Raw genomic sequence first — 23394 nt, 5'->3', positions numbered from 1 at the left:
TTAGAGATGGAGACTATCGAGACGTTTGATGGTCGATAGTGAAACAAAAGCGCTCTTGCAAAAATTAATTTCACGATCAGTGGAGCGAGGGAGAGAGACTCTGCAATTAGATTCGCGCGCGTGCGTCATACTTTTACAACCGCCGCGATGTTTCTTAACTTTATTAATTGCTGCAACCTCATTGCGGCAATTTGATGCTCCGCTCTAGAGATCATTATAAGTTAGACGGCGCGAGCGCGAGCGCGAGACAGCGTCGCATTTACCTGTGCACCTATGCCCGCGATGCACCGTATGGGTGCGTGTGTGTGTACACAGCCGCAGCAATTACTTAAGGCCTAGTCGGTCTAAGACGCTCATGTAACTTGGCCGACGAAACTTTACCGGTTACTCTCTTAGTTTCATCCATTAGTCGACGGCCCGCCCTGCGACACGGTTGCGGTTACGTGTCGCGTTAGCGCTTTAATGTTTAGACGCGGCCGGGTTTTTATCAGTATTGTAAGTTTAGGTGACAAGAAACACAGTAAACTGGCTATTAATTCGTGAATAGTTAAAGAAACTTGGCTAAGTACTACACCGAGTAGAACAACTTCTATCCTTTCCGTATAAACATTTTTTTTTTTATATCAGTTATCCTTTTTTAAAAGTTTCTTTACGTATACATGGAATTGCTTTACAACGCGTGCTATTTATTAATAATTCTGTTTTGTGTATATAAATCAATCTTTTTATGATTTAATCAATCTTAGTTCTTGTATATAATAATAAACATTTTTTATATATAATTAAATTGTTATAAAAATTTTTGTATGAAGAAACTGTATTTGACAAACAAATTATTAACTTCTTATTGAATTGAAGACACTTGATTAGCAATTATCTGCTCATCAACCGCATTTAATAAGCGTTTACTAGCGAAAGCTACGTCGAATCAGTGTTAGATTCCTTTGTTCCCGATGATGATACTCAATACGAAAAGCAATTTGCATTCTTCGTTAAAACCGAAATAATATCGCATTGATTCAGTCACACCGAGCGTTAACGGTGAATAACCAGAAAAAATGATTGCGAGGAAGGCGTAAATATCCTCGAGAATCACTTTCAAAGATCTTTAGGGGTGGTACCAATTAATTGGGATTAACTCCGCAGATTGCCAAATTAATCGCGAAATTAAAAAGGATGACGAACGAGGGGGACTGACTTCTTCCTGTCTCGGGGCATCTCACATTGATTCTGCAATTAGCTATCGATTGGCATCTGATAGGGCAGGAGTCAAATCAAGAAAGCCAGTTTCCTTGTCCCCGAGTCTAGATATACGCCTCCTCGCTCGTTCTCTCGCTCTCTTTCTCTCTCAATCTTTCTCTGTATTTCTCGACTGCTGTTCTTTCCCTCTACACCAACCAATTAGGTTAATTAACTCAATTATCGTTCTCTTTCTCTTCTGTTTCAGGTGCGCACCTTGTTCGTGAGCGGTTTGCCGATGGACACCAAGCCGAGGGAGCTCTATCTGCTTTTCAGAGCGTACGAGGTAAGTCTCTCTCATATCAGAGAGTTTGTTCTCTCTATTCACTTTATTTTATATAGATATAGATGTGCATTCGCGATGTTGAGATCAAAGGGTCCGGGAGAATTCGAGATTTGAGAAGTCAAATATTCCGATGGCGATGCGGGAGGACCCATCGAGTTCGCGAATGTGAACGATGTGATATTGAAGGACTTAAAGTTCTAACATTAATATTCTATAGTGAAGCATAATCGAAAAACGAAAAGATAAACAGAGTTCAAAGATCTAAAAGCTTTTTGAATTGGAGAACGTGGAATGCATAAATTATAATTTTCGGGGTACACATTTACATTTAAAAAATTTAAATCTTTAAAATTTTACATATTCTCACATTTTAGGATTTGAATATTTCTGAGAATGACATTAAAAATATGATTTTCCAAATAATTTTGCAATTAAGTTATTAATTAATGAATAATTTTGTAACATTTTATAGATCCATATTTGTAAATATTCCTGTACAAAATATCGAAGTATAAAAATAGAGTAGTATTCTCGAATTGATCTCTCTTGATCTCACATTGCTATATATTAATTTTTTTCGGTAGTTTTGGGTAATTTCTTTCTATTCTCGTTATCGCGTCAATTCGCTTTCCATTCGCGTCCGTCGTTTCGCCGTCACGTTTAACTTGTTCAATAAGTTCAACTACGGTGATATCATGCGAAACGCAACATTATGACTGAAGCGTTCGAACTGTATTCACAAGGGGAATATTCCCCTTATGAATCATACTCGTCTACATCGACCCGCCACGGGAGAGACGGTACTCCTCTATAACGTCATATTTGCCCGACTCGGGATCCTAGTTTAGTTTGTCTAGAGGGTTAATTATGTCGGTGCCAATTACGAGCTTGCATTTCGAGCTCCGACACCAGTAGAGACGAAAAATCGATAGCCATGGAATTTGAAGCTTCTCATATTCTGTAATTTGACGTGTGTACGAAAGTATACGAAGTATACGAAAATTCACGTTTACTTTTATAATAATTTCTACTATTTTTAGTTCTTGTGTTTATATTTTGACTGTTTAAAGCGCAAGGTAATAAGTAGATGAAAATTTGTTTAAATCGAAAGAAGAAAAAGAAGCGCGAATTGAGAAAATGAAGTTTTTCTTTGATGGAAGCGAAATAGATTTATTTTTAAGTTAACATATAAATAAATCTATTTAATTTCTAAGTTAAATAATACTTTCGTATCAATATTAAAGTGATCTAATTAACGAAAAATTTAGAGAAATTTATTGAAGATTGCGCTTATGAAAGTTAAATACGTTTCGTGTACGTTTGGGACGAAATTCAATCGCGATTTAGATCGATAGTGGCCGGAGCAGAGAGAAACCGCGGTTATTTGTTGCCGGGAAAGGAAGGACAGGTGGAAAAACGGCGAAATTGTTCTCGCTCCATTTGGAAATCTCCCTCGAAAGTTAAATCCGGGAGGTTCTCTCGAGCGTATCGTTATTCGACGGCGAAAAAGACGGCACGGTGCGACATGACCTTTTTTACTCTTTACTTTCATCCTTGTTTTGTATATTCATGAAATCGTTGTGAGCAGCTCGCTCAAAGGGATTAGGATTAGTCGCGTGGGTATGCTGGGAATTACATTTCCGCCGGCATCGCGAGCGACGTAAGCGAAGTATACATAGAAATGTCCGAAGAGCATCTCTTCTTTACATAACGGCCCTGGGGCACTTTAAATAATGATTTTACGCGACGAAACGTAATACAGTAATTTTCTGATCGGTTTACGATTAATAGAAGAGAAAGGAGATACTCGATCAACTCGATGAATTAAATTGTGTTTACGCAATCTTGAAAGGCGTTATATCGAATTCGCATTATCTTATTTCTTTTTGTACACTTAGGCGTGCGATAATCATATATATATATATATAATAAATGTGTACAATAATATACTGAAAATTCTTTGTGCGGATTGATTATGTAAATCAATTCCATTTGCTATCATTGCGGTTAAAATTTTTGTTGATTCTCCGATTTTCTGAATTTCTCTAAGAATTTGAAAATAAATCTGGTTTACTGTAAATTTTATTCCCCTTTAATACTTTTTTAAATTAAAAAATATAACTATCTTTGTTAAAGTTCTATTAAAGTAATCTTTGTTTATAAGTGAATGAAAAATAAAATATTGTTATTGTGTACCCCCTAAATTGGTCAATGTATTATATTGTTTTCACTCAATCGTTCATAATTGATACACACTATCCGTCTTCTGTTGTGTGACCTAGATAAAATTTTGAATACGCTATCTAATGCGTTCTATATATAACGCAACAAGAAATAATAATTTGTCTGTATATATTGAAATCTTTATACGTGACCGCAATTCTTTTTATACATTTCTTTTATGTAATACGACTTGAAGCTTTGTTCTTTTACATTACGTTTTGTTTTGTTAACGAACAGGAAAATTATTGTATATGACGTACATTGTCGAATAAAGAAATAGAAATTATTATTCGAACTTATTATGTTATTGAAACGATGAGAGTTGAAAATCGGATAACGATAGAGCCTGGAAATGCGGAAGCGTTGCATTTTCTCGTATAATGTGCATCGACGGTGATGTGGGAGTGATGTATATTGACGGTGATCGTCTTACGCACGTGAATCGCTGCCGCTTCTCATATCAAGAGAGAACGCGATTTCTTGGCATCGATACGACGAAATATAACTGGCGACATACCGCAAACAATAAACCTTGAGTAGCATCACCGTGCGTTATTTTCGCCCACAAATTTCTGGTGCACACGCGAAGAATTCCGTCGCGCAAATCCGATTATTAATCGTCTTTGAGATATCGTAACGTAATACGTTGTGCATAATCCGTGCGACCCGTTTTTCCCGTGGATTTACGATGAGTTTTCAGCGCGCCGGAAGAAGAGCCAGGCGGATCAGTTGCTGCTTGCCGACGTCTCGTACTAACGCGAAACTTTCGAAGTGCAGGAACTATTTGCACATCGTATATGCGAGCACGACATATGCGAGTGACGGCGAAAACCCGATTATATTTCCCCGAGAGACCCGCCTTTTAATGACCGCGATATTTCATAGTTAAGAGAAGTTAATTAATAATGTGCGAGACCAAAGTGTGCGCCAAGAATGTTGAAACGGATACTTGGAAATGTCACGTACCGATGTATCTAAGGCGATCTAACAATAAGACATTTTTTAAATAAAAGTTTCACATTGAAATTTAACCCTGTATACATTAATCACATTTTTATTGTGAAAAATTGCAGGAAAATGATTAAGATATACAGCTAAATACAAATATTAATTTTGCTTTTCCGTAATTATCGCAGCGTTGATGAGAAATTAAATAGTTGATTTTAAACTCAAGAATTTTTATTTTATTTAATATCGCAAATTAAGTAGCAATATTTCATGGTTAGGATAGGCTGATTAATGATGCAAGATTAAGAAGCTCGTGAGTGCCAAGAATGTTGTAATAGATACTTGGGAAATTTTGCACATCGATTTGCACATGCGTCTAAAGTGAGACAGTTAGGTGAAATTCAAATTTATCATAAAACTTCCTAATTTATTTAAATAATAACATGTAATTGTGTGTGAATTATTAATAGTGTTTTATCAGAGCAACAAAATTAATTATTAAAAATTTTTATATTTTAATGAATTTATATGAAACTGTAGGATGTAGATTTTTAATAGCACTAGATTTTTAATTTTATTTTTATTTTTATTATCTATATTATATTTTCACATGATGTTATAATTCCAGCTACGATTAAGTGATGCATTATCGATATTCATAAATCTGGAGAAACGTGGAACATTTTTGCGTTGTGCTCGCGTATGCAAGTTTGAACTCGAAAAACATTTTGTGGCATGTCGGATAAACGTTCCGAGACTTACCGCGCTCTCTAATTGCGGCTTCGTTAATTAGCACTTCCATCGCGATCGCGCAATTATTAACAGTTTGGTACTCTGGTAATGAACACTACTTACAGTGTTCGCATGTAACCGAGTGCTCATCTTGCGCGTTCCACTTGCGGTTCTATTATAAAAATTAAGAAAACGTTACCTCACTGCGAGGATTCCTTTATCTTTAGCGGCAACACGAAACAAGATTCTCGATAGCGTAATAACGAAGTGTTACACATTAAGCGTGCAGCAAATTAAAAACTCTGTTATACGGTTAATAATCGGGTTTTCTCGTATCAGGAAACGGAATAGATCACGTTAACGGTAGATAATTCAAAGCGCGATAGCCGCTGAGAAATTCATGGGTGCTTTAACATTTGTGTTAAATAATTTAATAAAATATGTGAACGTCTTGCCTCACTTTTCACCCGTGCTTTTTGCTATTCTGAATAGTCTCCGTAAATTCTGTGACTAAAAGACTCATGGCTAATGCATTTTAGCTAAGTCAAGCAATCGCATTTATTGTACTATATATGTGTATACTATATTTTTACAATAGTTTCTCAAAATATATATTTCTGTAATTATTTAAAAGTAGTTAATTGCAAGTTTTTAAATTTTAATTGAACACTATAATAATTACACAAACATTGTATAATATTTAATTAAATATTGTAATAATTTGTTTATTTTAAAAAATATTTTTAAAAATTTAAGGAATATTCTATTCTGTCTAAATTCTCTTGAAAACACGAAAGAAACTGTTTTTGTCATGTTTTATTATTTTATTTGAAATGAAAAGTAGATTTGTATAAATTTATTTTTTACTTTTTATTTTACATACTTTGAACCATCAAAACACCATAGAAAAATTCATTTATTTTATTTTTAAGTAAGATCCATAGATATCAAATTCATATAAAGTCAGTCAATTTTTTTATTTAACCATATCAGTTACAATATTTTTATGTGATAGAAGTTTTAATGACGTAATATTTTTCTTGTTCCAGGGGTATGAGGGGTCGCTGTTAAAAGTCACGAGTAAAAATGGGAAAACAGCGTCGGTAAGTTGCTATCGCTTAATTGATGATATGATTAGCCCGATGTTACGCGATGTTTTTTTCAACATCGCGTTTTAACATTTGTCCCGAAAAAGCGCATCCAGCTTTTAACACAGATAAATTCGCCCCAAATTCGCGTACGAGGTAGCTCGATACTGTCGATATATGTCGTTTCTTCATGCACTTGAGAAAACGAAGGATAAAATTGGATCCCGGCTTTTCTCGAACACATTTCTAGGAAACGTACATTTCGAGAAAACTCCGAATCAATTACGAGGAGTAGTGAAAATAGCGAAAACTCTCTCTCCTCCCCCCCCCCCCCTCTCTCTCTTTCTCTCTCTCTATCTCTATCTCTATCTCTCTCGCTCGCTCGCTCGCTCGTTTGCTCCCTTTCTCGCGTTTTTTCTGACATGACTATTCTCAAGAGGAAAAACGAATGGAAAAAGTTGGTCATCCAAACTACAAGTTTCGATCGAATTCTCGGGCTACAGGGAGTTTACCTGATTTCATACATTCTCTGTTGTACACTCTTGTCAATTCTTTATCAACTTATTTTTATTAACAAGTATAACATATTGAATGTCATTTATTATATATTTTGCATACAATTTTTATAATTAATTGAAATAACTTCATAAGAATACAATTTCTATTTTAATCTAAATATTTCTTTAATATAATATATAATACAATAAAATAAAGTTGGAAGTTTATTTTCTATCTATTTTTGTAAATTATTTTCTTTCTGTACACAGAGGGATGAAAAGTGTTTCGAAGTCTCACTATTCTATGTTACATAAGCTTCGAACTCGCGTGGATTAAAATTGCAGTTTCAAAATGAAAGATTAAAAACGGCAGCTGCTTATGCTAAAAGCTTTTTTTATTTATTCAAAGCGCACTCGTTGATTACGTGAGTCACGAAACCTTAAAAATATCTAATCAGCCGACAGAGAGAAATACATCAAATTTCATCATGCGGCAATGCCATCGCGCGCTACTCAACCCCGTATAATCCCCCGAGATAACATTAATTTATGCGGCGACGCTGGAACAGCACACGCGAGAGCATACTGACGCTGTAAAGCCCTTAATCCATAAAACATTTTAACATTTTTTAATTTTGATATCTATTTTTTTAAATTCCGTAGTCTTTACTTGCATCTCGCGCGTAATAGATGTTACGGCTTTCTAAAATAAAACTGCGACGATTGTATTAACCATTAAAGAATCTCATTTCACCCGAAGAATGTCGAGTAGTGAATGCTTAAAAAAATTACGACAGGTCTGGGTATAGCAAATCTTCTGCTCTGACCTGGTATTCTTTGCTGTTACGAATAATAAGAATTATGGAGCCTTGGGACGTGATGACAAGTTCAAATTTTATTTTCAATTCGTAGTTTAATCACACTTAGAATTTGTGGATTGCAAGATGAAATGGATTTTGAAATTCGTGAGTTTTCCAGGTTACAACTTTTGAAGTTATCAATCTTAAAGATTATAGATTTTTCGGTTGGTGCAAAACTTTGAATTTACTTATCTGTAAATCTATCAATTTGATTTTGTAGTTTTATCTTTGAACACATCTCAATTCTCTCAATTCTTGGATATATCAATCAATTTCCTGTTGAATCTTCGAACTTATCAAATCTGAACTTTAATTCAATGTGAATCCTTAAAATTTATCGAACTCTTTAAATATTAAAATCATTTCCTTTATCGTTTTAATGAATTTTGAGCTTTGTCTTATATCAATGTGTCCAAACAGCTAATCCTTTGTCTATGCCTTGATAAATTTCGTCTACATTTGCGATATTGATTATCAGGATAACCTGTGAATATACCATGCGGAATAAAGTTAATAACATGTTTTCGTTTCTGCATGCGGCTTGACCTCGTTGTAACCAGCGCGGAACGCAAGCGGCGCGGCGGCTCGTAATGGCTGCGGTGATGTAATTGGATATAATACGAGCAGAATGCGAATAAAACGGACGGGAGAGGCACAGTCGGAGAGGCACGGTTTCCGTGTGAACGGTGCTTAAACCTCCTTGGCCACTGGCACGGTTGGGTACGACTGACTGTGCGAATCGATAGCAGGTCGGACCAACCTTTCTGCCATTTGTTTCCTTCGGTCATCGTTGCGCCGGGAAACGAAAAGTAGTAGCCAAGGAGCAGCTTTTCAAAAATGGCGACGCGCTGAAAAGATTTTCAAATGTTGTTAGAAGCTTTTGTTGTCTCGCATTCTTCCGTCTAGTGCGATGTGCCATTGCGGAGTCCGTACAAAGCCCCTTTGCAGCTCGGTGATGATGATTTATCTCCGCATTGGAGTTGCCGTTGAAAATCTCCTACAAGCGGGAATTTATCTCCTCTTGATCCAATTGAGATTGCAGTTCTTTCGGTTTCTTTCACGGATTAAACTCGATTCGATTTCAGTTTAGTAAGATTAAATCGATCGTATAATAATAGTGGGTTACATTTTCCCGATAAAAACCTCTTTTGCACCTGCTATTGATTAACTTGGAAAAAAAATTCAGTTATAAAACATAGCTAATTACTCGTCGGAGATCGGAGTTCATTTGATTTGTAATAACCAGGCAAATAATATCGCAACGTTTATTCGTTTTGAAATAAATGTTTTATCTCCTTCGTTATTGATATTAATCTGACAAATGCGAAATGGTGTAATAACTTTCGAGTGATAAAAATAAATATTATTTCTTAACGATTTTTTATAATAATCTTATAACTTGTATTTTTATCACTGAAAATTTATTTTGTTACACAGATGATTATTGTTATACATTAATATCAATAATACTTTAATTACTCCGCTGTGTTTTGTTTTAGTTTTGCTTTAATTTGAATCTATCTTTATTAGTTTTTTCTTTTAAGAGAAAATATTTTTTCAATACAAAGATAAGCAGAAGTCCTTATTAAATTTTGGGGCCATCCAAACTCTGCAATCTTTTGAGTAACGAGCGTCGTTAAAAAAATCCGCAGCGTAGGCGTTATCATAATTTTCATACCCTTCGATTATACATGACCGCATTGCACCCCATGCGAAGTGGGCGCCTTTACCTGCCTACCTCTATCTGGGACTACATGCATAATGGCATGTGCATTTACATGGCCATGGTGCATATGGTGCGCTGGTTGTCGCCGCGACGGCGGCGGCAGTGGCGGCACAAAGAACGCCGATGCCCGGAAGAAAAACCGATACGCGAGCGTGTGTCGCGCCGGTTCGTGTATACATTAAGAGCACGATGTGCGACAACAGTAACAAAAAAGAAAAAGAAAGAAGAAAAACACAGGAGAAAGAAGGAAATCGATCGTCTCCGTGGCCGCTGCACGCATGACCATTAACCTACATCGCATCACGATGCACGTATCGATAAAAAACCGCTCGAAGGTAAAGCGACGATATTACGTTTGGGGGTATTCCGTGTACCGGTAAGAATTATTCCGCGAATTCGCGCGGTGCACGCTAGGAAGCACGCGGGGCGCAGCATGACTACATATATCTGATATTTGAGTCGAGATCGAAACGGATTGGTACTCACCGCAGAATAAAAACAGGCACGGATATAGTAAACGTGTCGTTCAGTTGAGAGAGTTGAATACCTGTTACATGAACCGGGTGAAAGTGCGGCACGTTAATTCTTTTTTCTCTCGTATTTTCTTTTGTACTTTTAATCACGATCAGTTTCAGGATAATTATTATAGCTGCAAATTTACTAATACTACTTTTCAAGCGGGCTTTGTAATTATATTTATATTTAACATTAAAAGTATTACATTTTTTTTCCTAAAATATTTATATTCGCTCACAATGTTAGATATGTTCTAGTTTAAATGTTAAAAAATCATGAATATGTAAACTAGGTTTTTATTTCTTTAATTCTTTAATTATCTGAGCGGATCTTGTCTTTATTAATATTAATGTTGTAAGTGTTAATTTTAAAGTGTTAATTTTAAAAGAATAAGGAGGTGCTGCTTTAAAAGGCTTATTTAGTGATTTTCCTTTAGTAATATAATATTAAAAGCATTAAGAATTATTTATACATGGGATATATCGATTTTAGAGATAAGAATATCGAGGAATGTTTTAGAAAATTCTTTGCAAACAGCTAAATATTATTTAGATTCTAACTTATTTTCTGTCGAGGTATCTCTGTTTCGCGATGCGCGCATTCGATCGAGTGAGATCCAATTTTATTCTTTCGGATGCATGAGTATTCGAGGGATGTGGCGCGGAAGTAAACGGCAACGCCAATAACGAATCCCTGCGTTAACGATCGGGCATTTCTATCTTTCGCATCAATAGAATCGACACCTTCGATTGCAGCTGGTGCAATCACGCGATGCATTATGAAGCACAGTTGGTTCGCCTTGACGGGCGATCGATAGCGCGGATTGATCGTCGTCGCGTTTTCGCGTCGCGACGCCCTGTCGTCCTCGTTGCTCCGTTAATTCCGTATAAACCGATGGAATCGATGCTGTCTACCGAATAAATTAGCGGATGCGCGCGCGCAGATAAAAGGGCGAATGTATATTGAGAAAATGCATTGTGCGATGCAAGCGAAAACGAGAGAGAGAGAGAGAGAGAGAGAGAGAGAGAGAGAGAGAGAGAGAGAGAGAGAGAGAGAGAGAGAGAGAGAGAGAGAGAGAGAGAGAGAGAGAGAGAGAGAAAACGCGCGCGACAATGACTCTGATAATCTTGGTTAGCAAGGTTTTTCTTTCCTATATTAATTGCAATGTTACATTGATAGAATACCTTTTTGCATTTATTATATTTATTAAATATTGTTACACGAATAAAATGATCATAAACAAATAAAAACGTTTATATCTGAATAACTGATTTGCATATAGTTATTAATAGTTTATATGAACAATTTTTGTTAAAATTAAATTGTGAGAAAGATCGAAAAATAACAGTTTTTTGGAAATTAAATTTTAGGAGTATAGATAATACAAATACAAAACTTTTTTACATAATTTTAAGTGAATATCCCAATAGAATCGTGTTCGTTATTTAATATCATTAAAAAGTTAAATAATCATCTTTTCACAAAGACTTTTACTTTGAAATAAAATAAAAACATTTTATATGTGATAATAGGTTTGTTTTTTATTCCTGCACCGCTGCACTGGTGCAATGAGTTAGAATAAGACAAATATATTTTTTCTCATTCTAAATTATTGCACTAGTGCAGCAGTGCAGGAATAAAAAACCTAAAACAAACCTAATGTCACAGATTACTTTACATAGTGTTTATCTCATTTCTGTCTTATTTCTGTGGCGCTTATTATAAACGATGCGACAGGCGTTCCCAAACGAGAACAATGATACGAATGACAGAAACGCGTTGGGGATTCTAAGCTGGTTCGCAAAACTAATGGCGGCGATGAGGCGCTCGCGTAATGAACGCCCAGGGGAGAGAGAGAGATGCTAATCGTGGATGCGAAGAACGAAACGCTTCTTGTTGTATTCTTCTTTCTCATTTCAGCCGGTGGGATTCGTGACTTTTCACACGAGGGCAGGCGCGGAGGCGGCGAAGCAGGATCTGCAGGTAATAGCCCTTTTCTCGCAGGCGTCGTGAGACAAGGAAAAGTCGAGAAGAAGGTGGTAGACTCTTCGCAAGGGTCTCAGGGTTGACGCGCGGTTGATATAGTATACATATACAGTGACACTCACAGATATGCCCGGCAGTATTTTTTTTTCTTTACGATTCCACCCTGCCTTAGATTCTCCAGCTGGCACGGGTTAATGCTACCTCTAGCTCTTCCATTAGTTATTACATCCACGAGACCTCTCTATCTGACTACTCATTTCTCCCTCGTAGCTTTTTCTCTCTCTATCTTTCTCTTTCTCTCAATGGGACCAAACGTAGTACTACCTTTTGTCTACCTGTATACGTACCAAGGCGTATTGTAATAACGCTGCACCGTGTGGCATTATCGATATATCTATATATGGTGTTGTTTGCCTTCCGACAAGTATCTCATCTTGTTGCATGTACATATATTTAAATACATTTCAAAGATTTGCCGACGCCTGCTGCAAGAAATTATCTGTAAATTGTAGTGAAGTATACTGAAAGAAAAAGTAAATGCTCAATTTTTTACTGTTAAATTATTTTTTCTCGAATTAAAAAAAAAGGAATATTTTTAAATTTACAATACTATAACACTTATTATACCTTAGATGTTGAATTTGAATAAATCAAATTTCTAGATTTTTGCTTATCATGCATTCGTCTAAAGTTTAAAAAAATCTAATACTTAGGAATTTCTGGAATTTTTAACAGACAATATTGCATTTGATAACTGTATCGAACTGAGACACAATCTTAATATTTTTGCGCACGGCAACTATGAATACACATATTGATCATTTGAAATATAAATATATTTATATGTAACGCGTATATATGTATCTGTAAATACATATATCTGCGGGGTGATCAACGCTGATTAATAAAACGTTTGTATCTTGTCACGCAATATACTTTAGCTTATTTCTATATATAATTCGAGCGCGGAATAGTTTTACAGCTTTCGTTGCACGACGGCAATCAGATCGAGTTTTCTGGCTAAGTTGGTCACCCCGTATAGTTCTACCATACCGTTGCAACTGACCTCACGCAATCTGCAATGTTATATAACCCAAGTACAGCAACGGTATACTACTACGTACGTATGTACGTACCGCGTAGAGAAACATCCTTTTGTCGGATGGACACGTTCGCTGGAAACACCCTAGAACGAACTAACGAGTCCACCTTATGGATACACGTACAAGGAGAGTAATACATACACACATATACATACATACATACATACATACATACATACATACATACATACATACATACATATATACATATATATATATAGATACATACATAAATATATACATATATACATATATACAAATATATACATATATACATATATACATACATACATACATACATACATACATACATACATACATACATACATAAATACATGTCTACACGCCCTTGTGCTAATTTCCTTTCTACCTAGCGTAATCCCATGTTATTATTATACCTACATCACTTTCGTCGCTAGCCACCTGTGGTTCGATCGGCCCTTTCGGTTTGATTTTGCACGCGCAAAACGTCCGCCATACTGGGGTCTGAATGCTGCATTCAACGTAGCTTTTGAGCCCTTCTGACATTCTTCTATTCTTTAAAAAATCAGCAAAGTAATTTTATATATAAAAAAATTTATTATGCAGTTCTTAGATTCTTTTGAAAGGCAAAATATCTTTATAATCAAGTTTCTTTTATAATTTATGATAGAAGATCTAATTGATAGAAGTAGAAGACATCTCTATGAACGATAAAACTAATAATTTTTATAATTTGAGATGCAGTCTGTGTAAATGAAATACTTTGAATACTCACATAAATATATTTATATGCAAAGATTTACAAAATAATTGAATTAAGCACATGTATTATGTTTATTTTATCACGATTACATTAATAATATTTAACAGTAATACTTAAATATTTTATAGCTTATTAGTTTTGTAAATAAATAGAAGTGAATAATTTTGTCTAAAGATTTAGATGAGAACGATTTATGGAGTATTTATGGATTGACGTTCGTATTTTTGTTAACATCAATCTAGCTCCTTCGAGTTAAATTTACGATGCAAAATGAACGAGTGAAATATATTAAAATAAAATAAATCACCGCAGAAACGTAATCGACATTGAATAGCGCAATCTGTCAATATTTCTGTGGATATCATTGTATTTAATAAGGATAGAAAACTGTATAGGAATTTACATGAAAAATACCGTTACATTTATCAAGAAAGATATTTTTCAAATATGATATAATATATAAATATGATATAATATATAAAAAAAAAAACAATATTTTTACATTGTGCCATAAGTATGTTAATTTAAAGTTAAATACCTATAATATATATAAAGCTCTTTTATCTTTAAAAGATAATTTAATCTTTGCCTCTTAACAAAAGATTACTTTCAAGAAATTGTTGTGGAAAGAAACACAATATGCCGAGGAAAATACGCAGAATCTACTAAAGGCGTAATTTTACTTCTGACGGAAGATTAACTCGATACGTGCTAGTGACGAAAGAAGGGCTCTCTACTGTTGCTCTTTTATGATTTTTTTCTTTTTCTCATCTTTGCCTTACTACACTTACCACCACCCATCCACGTGTGCTCCCGATTTACTAATTTAGGGAATCTATTTGCAGCAGGGGGTTAGATTCGATCCTGATATGCCACAAACCATACGTTTGGAATTTGCAAAAAGTAACACAAAGGTTAGCAAACCCAAGCAACCAGCCGCTGCAGCAGCCACCTCGCACCCCGCTCTGATGCACCCTTTAACGGGACGTAAGTATGCACCGCCACTCGTTCACTTGCTGGATACGTCTCACTTACTATTTCTCACCCACTGCACCGACTACAAAGTGTCCCACTTCCTGTTGTCACTCGGCTGTTTTTTTTCAAAAGGATTTTTTTACATACGTATCCTCCCCCCGCCCCTCCACTAGCCCCCGCGACGGGATCTGAGATCTCGTCATTGAGAATCGTATGACAATCGATCGAAGTACGAAGGGGTTTCTCACAGCAAACCTTCGCGATTAATATCATTTTGCAACGCAAGGTGTGTACAACGAGTATATGCAGGTAACATACACGCGGTATGCGGTTACAATGGCGCTTACGTTGCGCAAATTATCGTGCTTATTACGGCGCAGGATCGGCGATAATAATAACATCTGTGTCGAGTATAGATTATCTCCGATTTCCGTGGCGACTATATACTGCGAATCCGCAATCTGTCTAAAGTCAACGCGCTCTTATTTTCTCAGTCAACATTAGACAGGTTCTTTGTTCTTTGTGTTATGCTAACTTAGATTCGTTTATTTATCTACCTGTCTATTTTCAGTTGTACTTCAGTTAAGTTTTGTAATACATGACTATTAAAAAATTTTAGATTTTTACATTCTATATTTTAAAGGAATTTAAATTTATACAATTTCATTTATTTTAATTTCAAAAAAATTAATTATTTATTGTTTTATTGTTTTATATTATTTATTATATATTAATTTATAATATGTGCATATCTATAATTTTTTTTATGAAAAAAAAAGTTAAAAATCTTAGAATAAAATTGATTATAATTATCTAATTTGACTAAAATAAAATAATTTTTTCTAGATATTAGATATGTTTGTCAATTTGTATAAGATTAATATTCTAATAATAATATTTTAATATTTAAACAATATGTTTATTCCTGCGTACTTTCATCGTTGTTAGACGGTTATGTTTAATATAGGCATGCATTCTTTTGAGGTATACCCTGAATATAAATCTTGTCGTAGATTTCTATGCGCGTTATTAATTAAAACTATAACATTAAGATTAATTCTATTAAATATGTTTAATATTATGATTCTTACATTAATAATAATAATATTAAAAGTGTTTGTAAGAATTATTAGTCGTCCGTCCATGTACATTGTTCAGTGCATATTGGTGGAGAGTGACAAGAAATTATAATGACAACGAATTACATACCTATTATTATCCGTTAAATATGAACTGGAATTATATAAATCTTTTTTTTTGTATTTTTGAGATTACAAAATATATCTCAAATATTACTAGATAAAATATGTATAATAAATTTAAAAAAGATAATTGTTGCTCGAAAAATTAAATGTAATATAATATAATATTATATATAATATTATATATTATATTATATTATATATAAATATAAAATTGATGGTCGAAGGATTGAAAAATGGGAGAAACTCATAAAAATTATAAATTTATTATTACACAACTGTTCTATTCGATTGTATTGCATTTATGCGGGATTATAAAAGTGGACGGAAGAAAGATGACCATGAATGGTCAAACTAGACAGTACATGTGTATATACATATATGTATATATTTCGCGGATCGATCACGGGTAATGGGACGAGAGGAGCAGAATAAAGTTGAATAAATCTTGAAGGTCTGCACGTTTACGGGCTACGTGCGCGTTTTGCGCACGCAATAAATATGTATTTGTGTCACATTGTGGAAACAGACTTGCCGGATGGACGTAAAGCGCATCAGTTTCCGAAGAAACAACGACTGTGATAAATTTTGCTGTTGCGGGCACTGTCCGATTTTTGTATAGAATGTAAGATCGTCTTTATTTCCATAATATCCGAACGCGTCATCCGCCAAGCGGTGATTTATTATCCATGTCAGTGACGAATGAACTCGAGCTACAGTTATGATGGTCTTCGTGATATAATAAGGTTGAGGGATTTTAGTATATTAGTAGACTGTTTTAAGTATAAAACGAGACAGTAACATTTACAAAATATTCTAATATCTTATTATTTCACTAATTTATCAATCATGTTGCCTTGGCGAAACAATTTATAGTCTAGCTTAATTCTTTCTAAAATGCTTTTTTCAAGACGATTATAAAATCTTTTAAAATTTAATGAAAAATTACATAAGAAAGGAGCATTAGGATGATAATGCCATATAATCTTTTCAGCAATTTTCTAATTTGGAAATTTTGGCAATCGTTTTGCGGTGTAGCTGGAAAGGCGAATCGATTATTTAATTGTCCAAAAATTTGTAGTACCATCTGTACTATCTTCCTCGATTGGAACCAGTCGTTAATGGCGTTCTTAATATCACACAAATAGACCGTATCCAACGTCGGGAAATTTCGCGGAATAATTTCGTTTTAGGTGGTAGCAATTTCGTACGATGACCCAATTTCACTGCGCCGCACGCCAAGCCACGTCAATAAGACATAATCGAACTGCCAAACGTAGCTTTGACGGAATTACCTTTATAGATTTATTGAAGAAATTTTGAAGAAATTAAATTATAGAAATAATTAATGAAAGTTTGTCACGCTCAAACATTTTTAGTTGAGCATATTCAGTTTATTTCCTCGTAAAATGATTTATTGATGAATAATCTTTAATATATGATTTTAACTAAATTACTTTATTTAGATTTTAACTATATAGATTTAAAAAATGTTAATTTTTGAAGTAATTATTTCAAATTACTTTAATTATGACACATTATGCATAGAATTATTTAAATTCTATTATCACAAAAGAATGAATAAGAAATTATAATTTCTTCTAACGAATATGGATTATTCCTCAATAAAGATTTGATGAGAAATGCAAAAGACGTTTAATGTATATTAAAAATGATAGAGTATTGATCTTTACTGTATAAAGATACCATATACATGTTTGTGAGAAATATAAAAGTTATATATATACGTGTTTTTTTAGACTAATAGATTTTGAAATTCGTTGTTGCCAATGCTTTCCAAAGCTCTCGAAGTTATATTCGTCGAAACTTCTCTCTTCTATGTTTCGGGAAACACAGCCTCGGCTTTGAGTTTATCCAAAGTAATTCGTTGCTTCCAAATCGAATTTAAATGTAAACGGTATCTTGGAGTAAATTTACATAGTGACATACCGGTGAAGTAATCTTTAACGCGAAGAACGGGTCGCTCTTAAAAACAAGTTACTTAAAGAAATATAATTCTGACGTACATTAGATTTTATGCATAATGATATGTATTATAAAACAACTTTTAAATACTCCTTTTAAAAAAATACTACAATGAAAGCGTTTTATATTACTGTTGTTATAACTGTTTTATTTCTGAGAATAGAAATATGTTTAGATCAACGATACAACACAGTAACTTGGCACAGATTTCGTAATGGTTTCAGTTACCATTCACTTTGTGGTGTGCTTGTATCGATGATAAAATATGACTCATACGGGAAGTTTCTGTACTTTGATCATGCAAGAGGCAAGAGAGAAACATATAAACGTATTCTAACTTTTTGTGGCAATTTTCAACTTTATTTACATGATCGTCTTCTTTACTAATCAAATATGATTTTGTAATGATTTTACCATCGCAAATATTTCATTTATAGAATTACAATATTTTGTGTACATAATTATACATGCATGTATGTACTCTCTATTGTATATTTTTATTTTTAAAGAAAAAATTATATAAATTAGAAAATATAATAAATGATAAACATATAAATTTTCATTAATTATGAATAAGTTTTATTTTGGCAAATTGTGATTTGAAATATAAATAATCTTTTAAAGCTTTTTTTTAAACAAAACTATATACAATATCGAAATTTATGACAATAAATAATAAACCACTTTGGATATTTTTATTGAGATAAGTTTTTGACTTCGAAGATATTGAAGAATCTATTACTTAAATATAATTTAAATTTAATATGCGATACAAGTATAAGAAACTTTGTAAAGATTTTTCAGAAATATCGTTGATGTTTAAACAAATTTTCGGTTGAGAGACACTGATATGAAAAGTTATGCGAGATGTACGTGCGAGACAAGCTCAATTATGATCGCCACCTAAAATGTTGTTGAGTTATGGAGGAGAATAGTAACGAATAATCAGGTTAAATTATATCTACACGACTACCGATGGTTGTTAATATCTAATGTTTTGTTGAGCTAGCTGTATGAATGACTTTCGTATTTTTCTACGTAAGATGTAATTAAGGGTACAAATTATTTTGAAAACAAAGCATTAAAAAAAATATCGGTATATCTTTTAACGATAATATTATTAGATGCAGATTGACTGTGTTGTTTATCTCTCTATTTTTTTAAATGCTTAGAGAAATTATTATTATCTTTTATAATTATTAAATGTTAATATTGTTTATAAATTTACTATTCATGTGAGGGATTAAAATAATGCAGTGGTATGAAATACGACAGGAATTAAATTAACGCAATTAATTGTCGTATTAAGACTCAAGAATCTCGCGGCGAGAAGATGCGCACGTTGATTGTACGCTCCGAAATGCATGGTCTATTTAACCGAGTTTTCCACGTTCGACCGTGCGTGCTCAGACGTATTATGCATTATCTACGCGCGGAGGAATGCAACCAGCATTTTTCCGCTGGAAAATGGTATGCTCGGTTAGCTTTTCGCACGCTGCTGGAGCCTCCATGTGATGCCGACGCGATGTCGGTGTGGAGCTGCACCGCAATAGCGTTAACGTTAATAGATCCGTATATGTGCGTTATGTTGAGTTCGAGACACGACGCCAAGAAGGTGTTGCGGGTATAGGTTCGTGCGAAAGGCCACGTGCGTTGCTCGCGTAGTTGCAAGAGGGTTGCGTGTGTCACAAATGACGGTTTAGATCGATATAAAAACTGCGCGTCCTTTTAGAAAGGTTTGCTCTTTCTCGTAGAATTTTTTTCCATTATGTATATTTCATTTTTTATTGGCGTATGAAGTACGTACTCGACAATAATTGTTGACGTCTGTAAGTCCTATGTTTCGCGTGGTCGACGACAATAAACAATGTAGCAATTGCATCTATTCGTGCCGAGAACTTTTCTCTAATTATATATTTATTATATGTTATTTTATGCTTATCATATACGTTACTTTTTTTTTATGGTTATAAATTTAGTTACGAGAAAATCTCCTTTTTTCTTTCTCTCTCTTTCGTGCTATATGGAAAATGAGTTGAGTTGATTTATAATTGAATAATTTATTGAGGTTATTTATTTTTCGAAATAAATATTGGTTAACACACCATTGTCAGCATATGAAGTTGATCACAAATATTGAAATAAGTTATTTATAGATCGACGTAAAATCTTATTTGCGTTTTCATTTTATCGTGCATTGGGCTTATTAATTTCTTATTGTAAACAGTATTAACTTTAATATATTAATTTAAATAATGTAATAATATATAGAGAAAAACAGGTTACAAGATATAAATAGCACACAAACAGCTGATGTTATTGAGCAATAAATAAATATTGAGGGGGACGTACACATAATACGTATTTTTAGTTTAAAACACATAAATGTAAATGTGCTGAGAAAGTGAGAACAACACATTTAAATGCATACATTTAAATGTACTATTAATGATGTCAATTGTTAAGTTTAAAAATTTACGAGCATAATATAAGAGACAAAATTTCTAATTAATTAATTGGATAGAAAAAAAACACATAAATATATTTTACATATATTTTGAAAACTGAAGATACACGTTAACAGTAAGTAACAAAATGTAAAGCAGTGTAAAGCAATAGTAAATTTAGCAAATTATATTTATAATATTTGGATTAATAACTTGTATAGCGTTACGAAGAAAAAGCGTATCTACTATGCAAATGAATCTGTACTGTGCAATAATCCGAGGACACTATACAGTATACATTGAACGTGTGAGAGGTGTTAAGTGAAACGTTTCGCCGTAACTTTCATTAACGAGTGCATGAGAATCATTTCGATGGGAGAAGGAAGATAGTAAGATTTGAAAAACGCGAGTCATCACAATTATAAATCTTTTATTATTGTTATGATATAAGATATAAGTTATACATGGTACTCTTGTAATCGTATTTCAAATCTCATTAGTATACAAATTAAGAGATGAAAGAGCGCGTAAGTAAAGTTTAAATAATCGATTATAAATTAATTGAAAATGTAGTTTAACATGTCTAATCAAGTCTTAAACAATCGATTTATTTCCTTATTATTCTACTTTTTTATTTTATGGAGTTCAATTTAAGAATTAATGCGGAGATTAAGATATAATTGTTTATAAATATGTTTAATTGCGTAATAAATTTACATCTTTATAGTTGAATAAACTGTAAGGCAATGTTGTTTTCCAATTTATTGGATTCACTCATCGTTTGTGAAATAAATGGAAAGAAAACAAAAAAATGGTTTGATCGCCGACAACGATGAAAGCTTTCTCTACCTAGACGGTGCGCGTTTACTCGAGCCTGTGTGTGCTTTGCCATGCGAATCGGAGGTCAGCCTAGAATCAATAAAGTGCACAGTCCTGGCAGGGACTAAAACACCACCGAATGGCAGACGTATACGCGTAAGGGCTTATGCAGTAGCTTCTGTTGGCGAACGTTCACATTTTAATGGAAATAAAGACGGTTCTTCGCTCGAGGGAAGAGGGAGTACGAATCTCGGGAGATTTCAAGGAATTTACAATAGTTGCTCAACTTTTAGAAAATTAAATTGTTGCAATTTTCTTGTTACGTAAAAATGTCGGTTTGCAGATACAATGCGATTACCATTACAGAATTAGTTTTCCATATATATAGTATAACGCCTTTTAACACAATTTGGAAATTAATTTGTAAAGAGAAATAACAAAAGAGCGAGGGAGGAAAAGACTTTCGGTTAATTAAAACGCCCAATCAGAAATATTTTATGACCCAATTATTTCTTCTTTTATTACGATTAAAATTCTGTGTATTAATTTTTTATTTTCGTTTATACTTTAAAATGTTTTAAGACCAAAGTATTGTTGATTAATTAATAACTAATTTAATTGGAATTCACTCATATATTTAACAGTACTGATAATATCAAAAATTATTATTTATAATTTTATTTTTATTAGGTAATCACAATTTGGATAAACATAATTAACAATAAGAGAATAATTGAGAAACGTTGAAAGTGATCTCGGCTGAATTCAACTATGGAGTTAAATTATAATTATACGAATAAATATCCTTCGAATTATGTATTGAGTTTTATGTATTACAGAGGACATTGAGATACATTATTGTAATATATATTTTAGCATGTAAATGTATTCATGTCGAAGATATTTTTATCTCGCGTTAAGATCTATGCATGATTGCAGCTGACTTGTCATCGAAGCTCGAAAGAAATAGAATACATATGCTGTCTAGTCGATCGTGCTGACGTAGTACGTAAGCGAGTGACGTGAGATTTTCGCGATGTTCATTGCGGTGCATGGCCGTATGAAAGAGCTTTTTGTTATATATTTGCTACTGTGGCTCTAGCAATTCATGTAATAAAAAAAAAGAGTAAAAAAATAGCGGAGTAATTGCGCATTCGTGCCAGGAAAGGCACGGTTTCACGCAGATGCAAACTTGCGTCGAACAAGTTTCTTGTTATTTCACATTTTTAATAGCAATCGCATATGCGAGATCAACAAAAAAAAAAGGAACAAACGGAAAATAAAATTTTGCAAGGACTTGTAGTATTTTTATCACTTGAATCTCTCCACACGATAGAAAAACCATATAGTTAGATAGTGTCGTTAAGCTGATAGCGAAAGATACTTGAAAATTAGAATTAAACAATTAGACGGTGAAACGTTTCGAGGAAAACGAACAATGTAAATGTTATGAATTACATAACGAGATTAGTGTCGCAAACGAAGTCGCAAAGGTTCGGCCGATGAATCGCTGGGAAGACACTCAGTTTACCATTGTCACTGGTTCGTAACGCCTAATCATAAGTCCCTCTCCAGCGATTTACCGGCTTCCAAGAAGACCATTTTTTTTTTCATGTCGTGCCGTCGACGATTACGCTCGATGGCGCACTATACTCTGCCATTACGCCGCGAATAATATGCGTTGTGGTGCTCCCTGGAGTGGCAATATTTGCAACACGAAGCTTTTAAATTTTACTTAAGCGATAAGTGAATTTGTTTATTAGTTATTTATAAATAAATTTATTTGCTAAATAAAATATAAATATGTAAATAAAATTTATAAATACAATATTAAATTTGGATTAAATTATAAAAAGAAATATATTTTACATAAGAAAAATAAAGTTAAAAAAATTTTTTTTTAATTTAAATACACTACTGCATTAATTTACTTATTTTATAAAAACATAAAAGAAACGTATTTGTAAAAAACTATTATATAATTGTCAATCTATAAAGACTAATTACTTTTATAAC

General features: G+C 33.5%; 1 protein-coding gene across 2 annotated transcripts in view; it reads left to right on the top strand.

Moving 5' to 3' along the window:
- LOC105833704 (protein couch potato) overlaps positions 1-23394 on the top strand; it is an 89303-nt gene that overhangs the window by 47458 nt on the left and 18451 nt on the right. For both annotated transcript variants that reach the window (XM_028189137.2, XM_012675643.3), the window contains exons 2-5: positions 1448-1525; positions 6478-6531; positions 12036-12098; positions 14795-14936. In XM_028189137.2, the coding sequence (XP_028044938.1) occupies positions 1478-1525; positions 6478-6531; positions 12036-12098; positions 14795-14936 (307 nt within the window). In that variant the 5' untranslated portion in view covers positions 1448-1477. The remainder of the gene's footprint in view (positions 1-1447; positions 1526-6477; positions 6532-12035; positions 12099-14794; positions 14937-23394) is intronic.

This window comes from Monomorium pharaonis, chromosome 4 (genome assembly GCF_013373865.1).
Source record: "Monomorium pharaonis isolate MP-MQ-018 chromosome 4, ASM1337386v2, whole genome shotgun sequence".
Lineage (NCBI taxonomy): Eukaryota > Metazoa > Arthropoda > Insecta > Hymenoptera > Formicidae > Monomorium > Monomorium pharaonis.
This window is presented reverse-complemented; position numbering and strand designations above follow the sequence as displayed.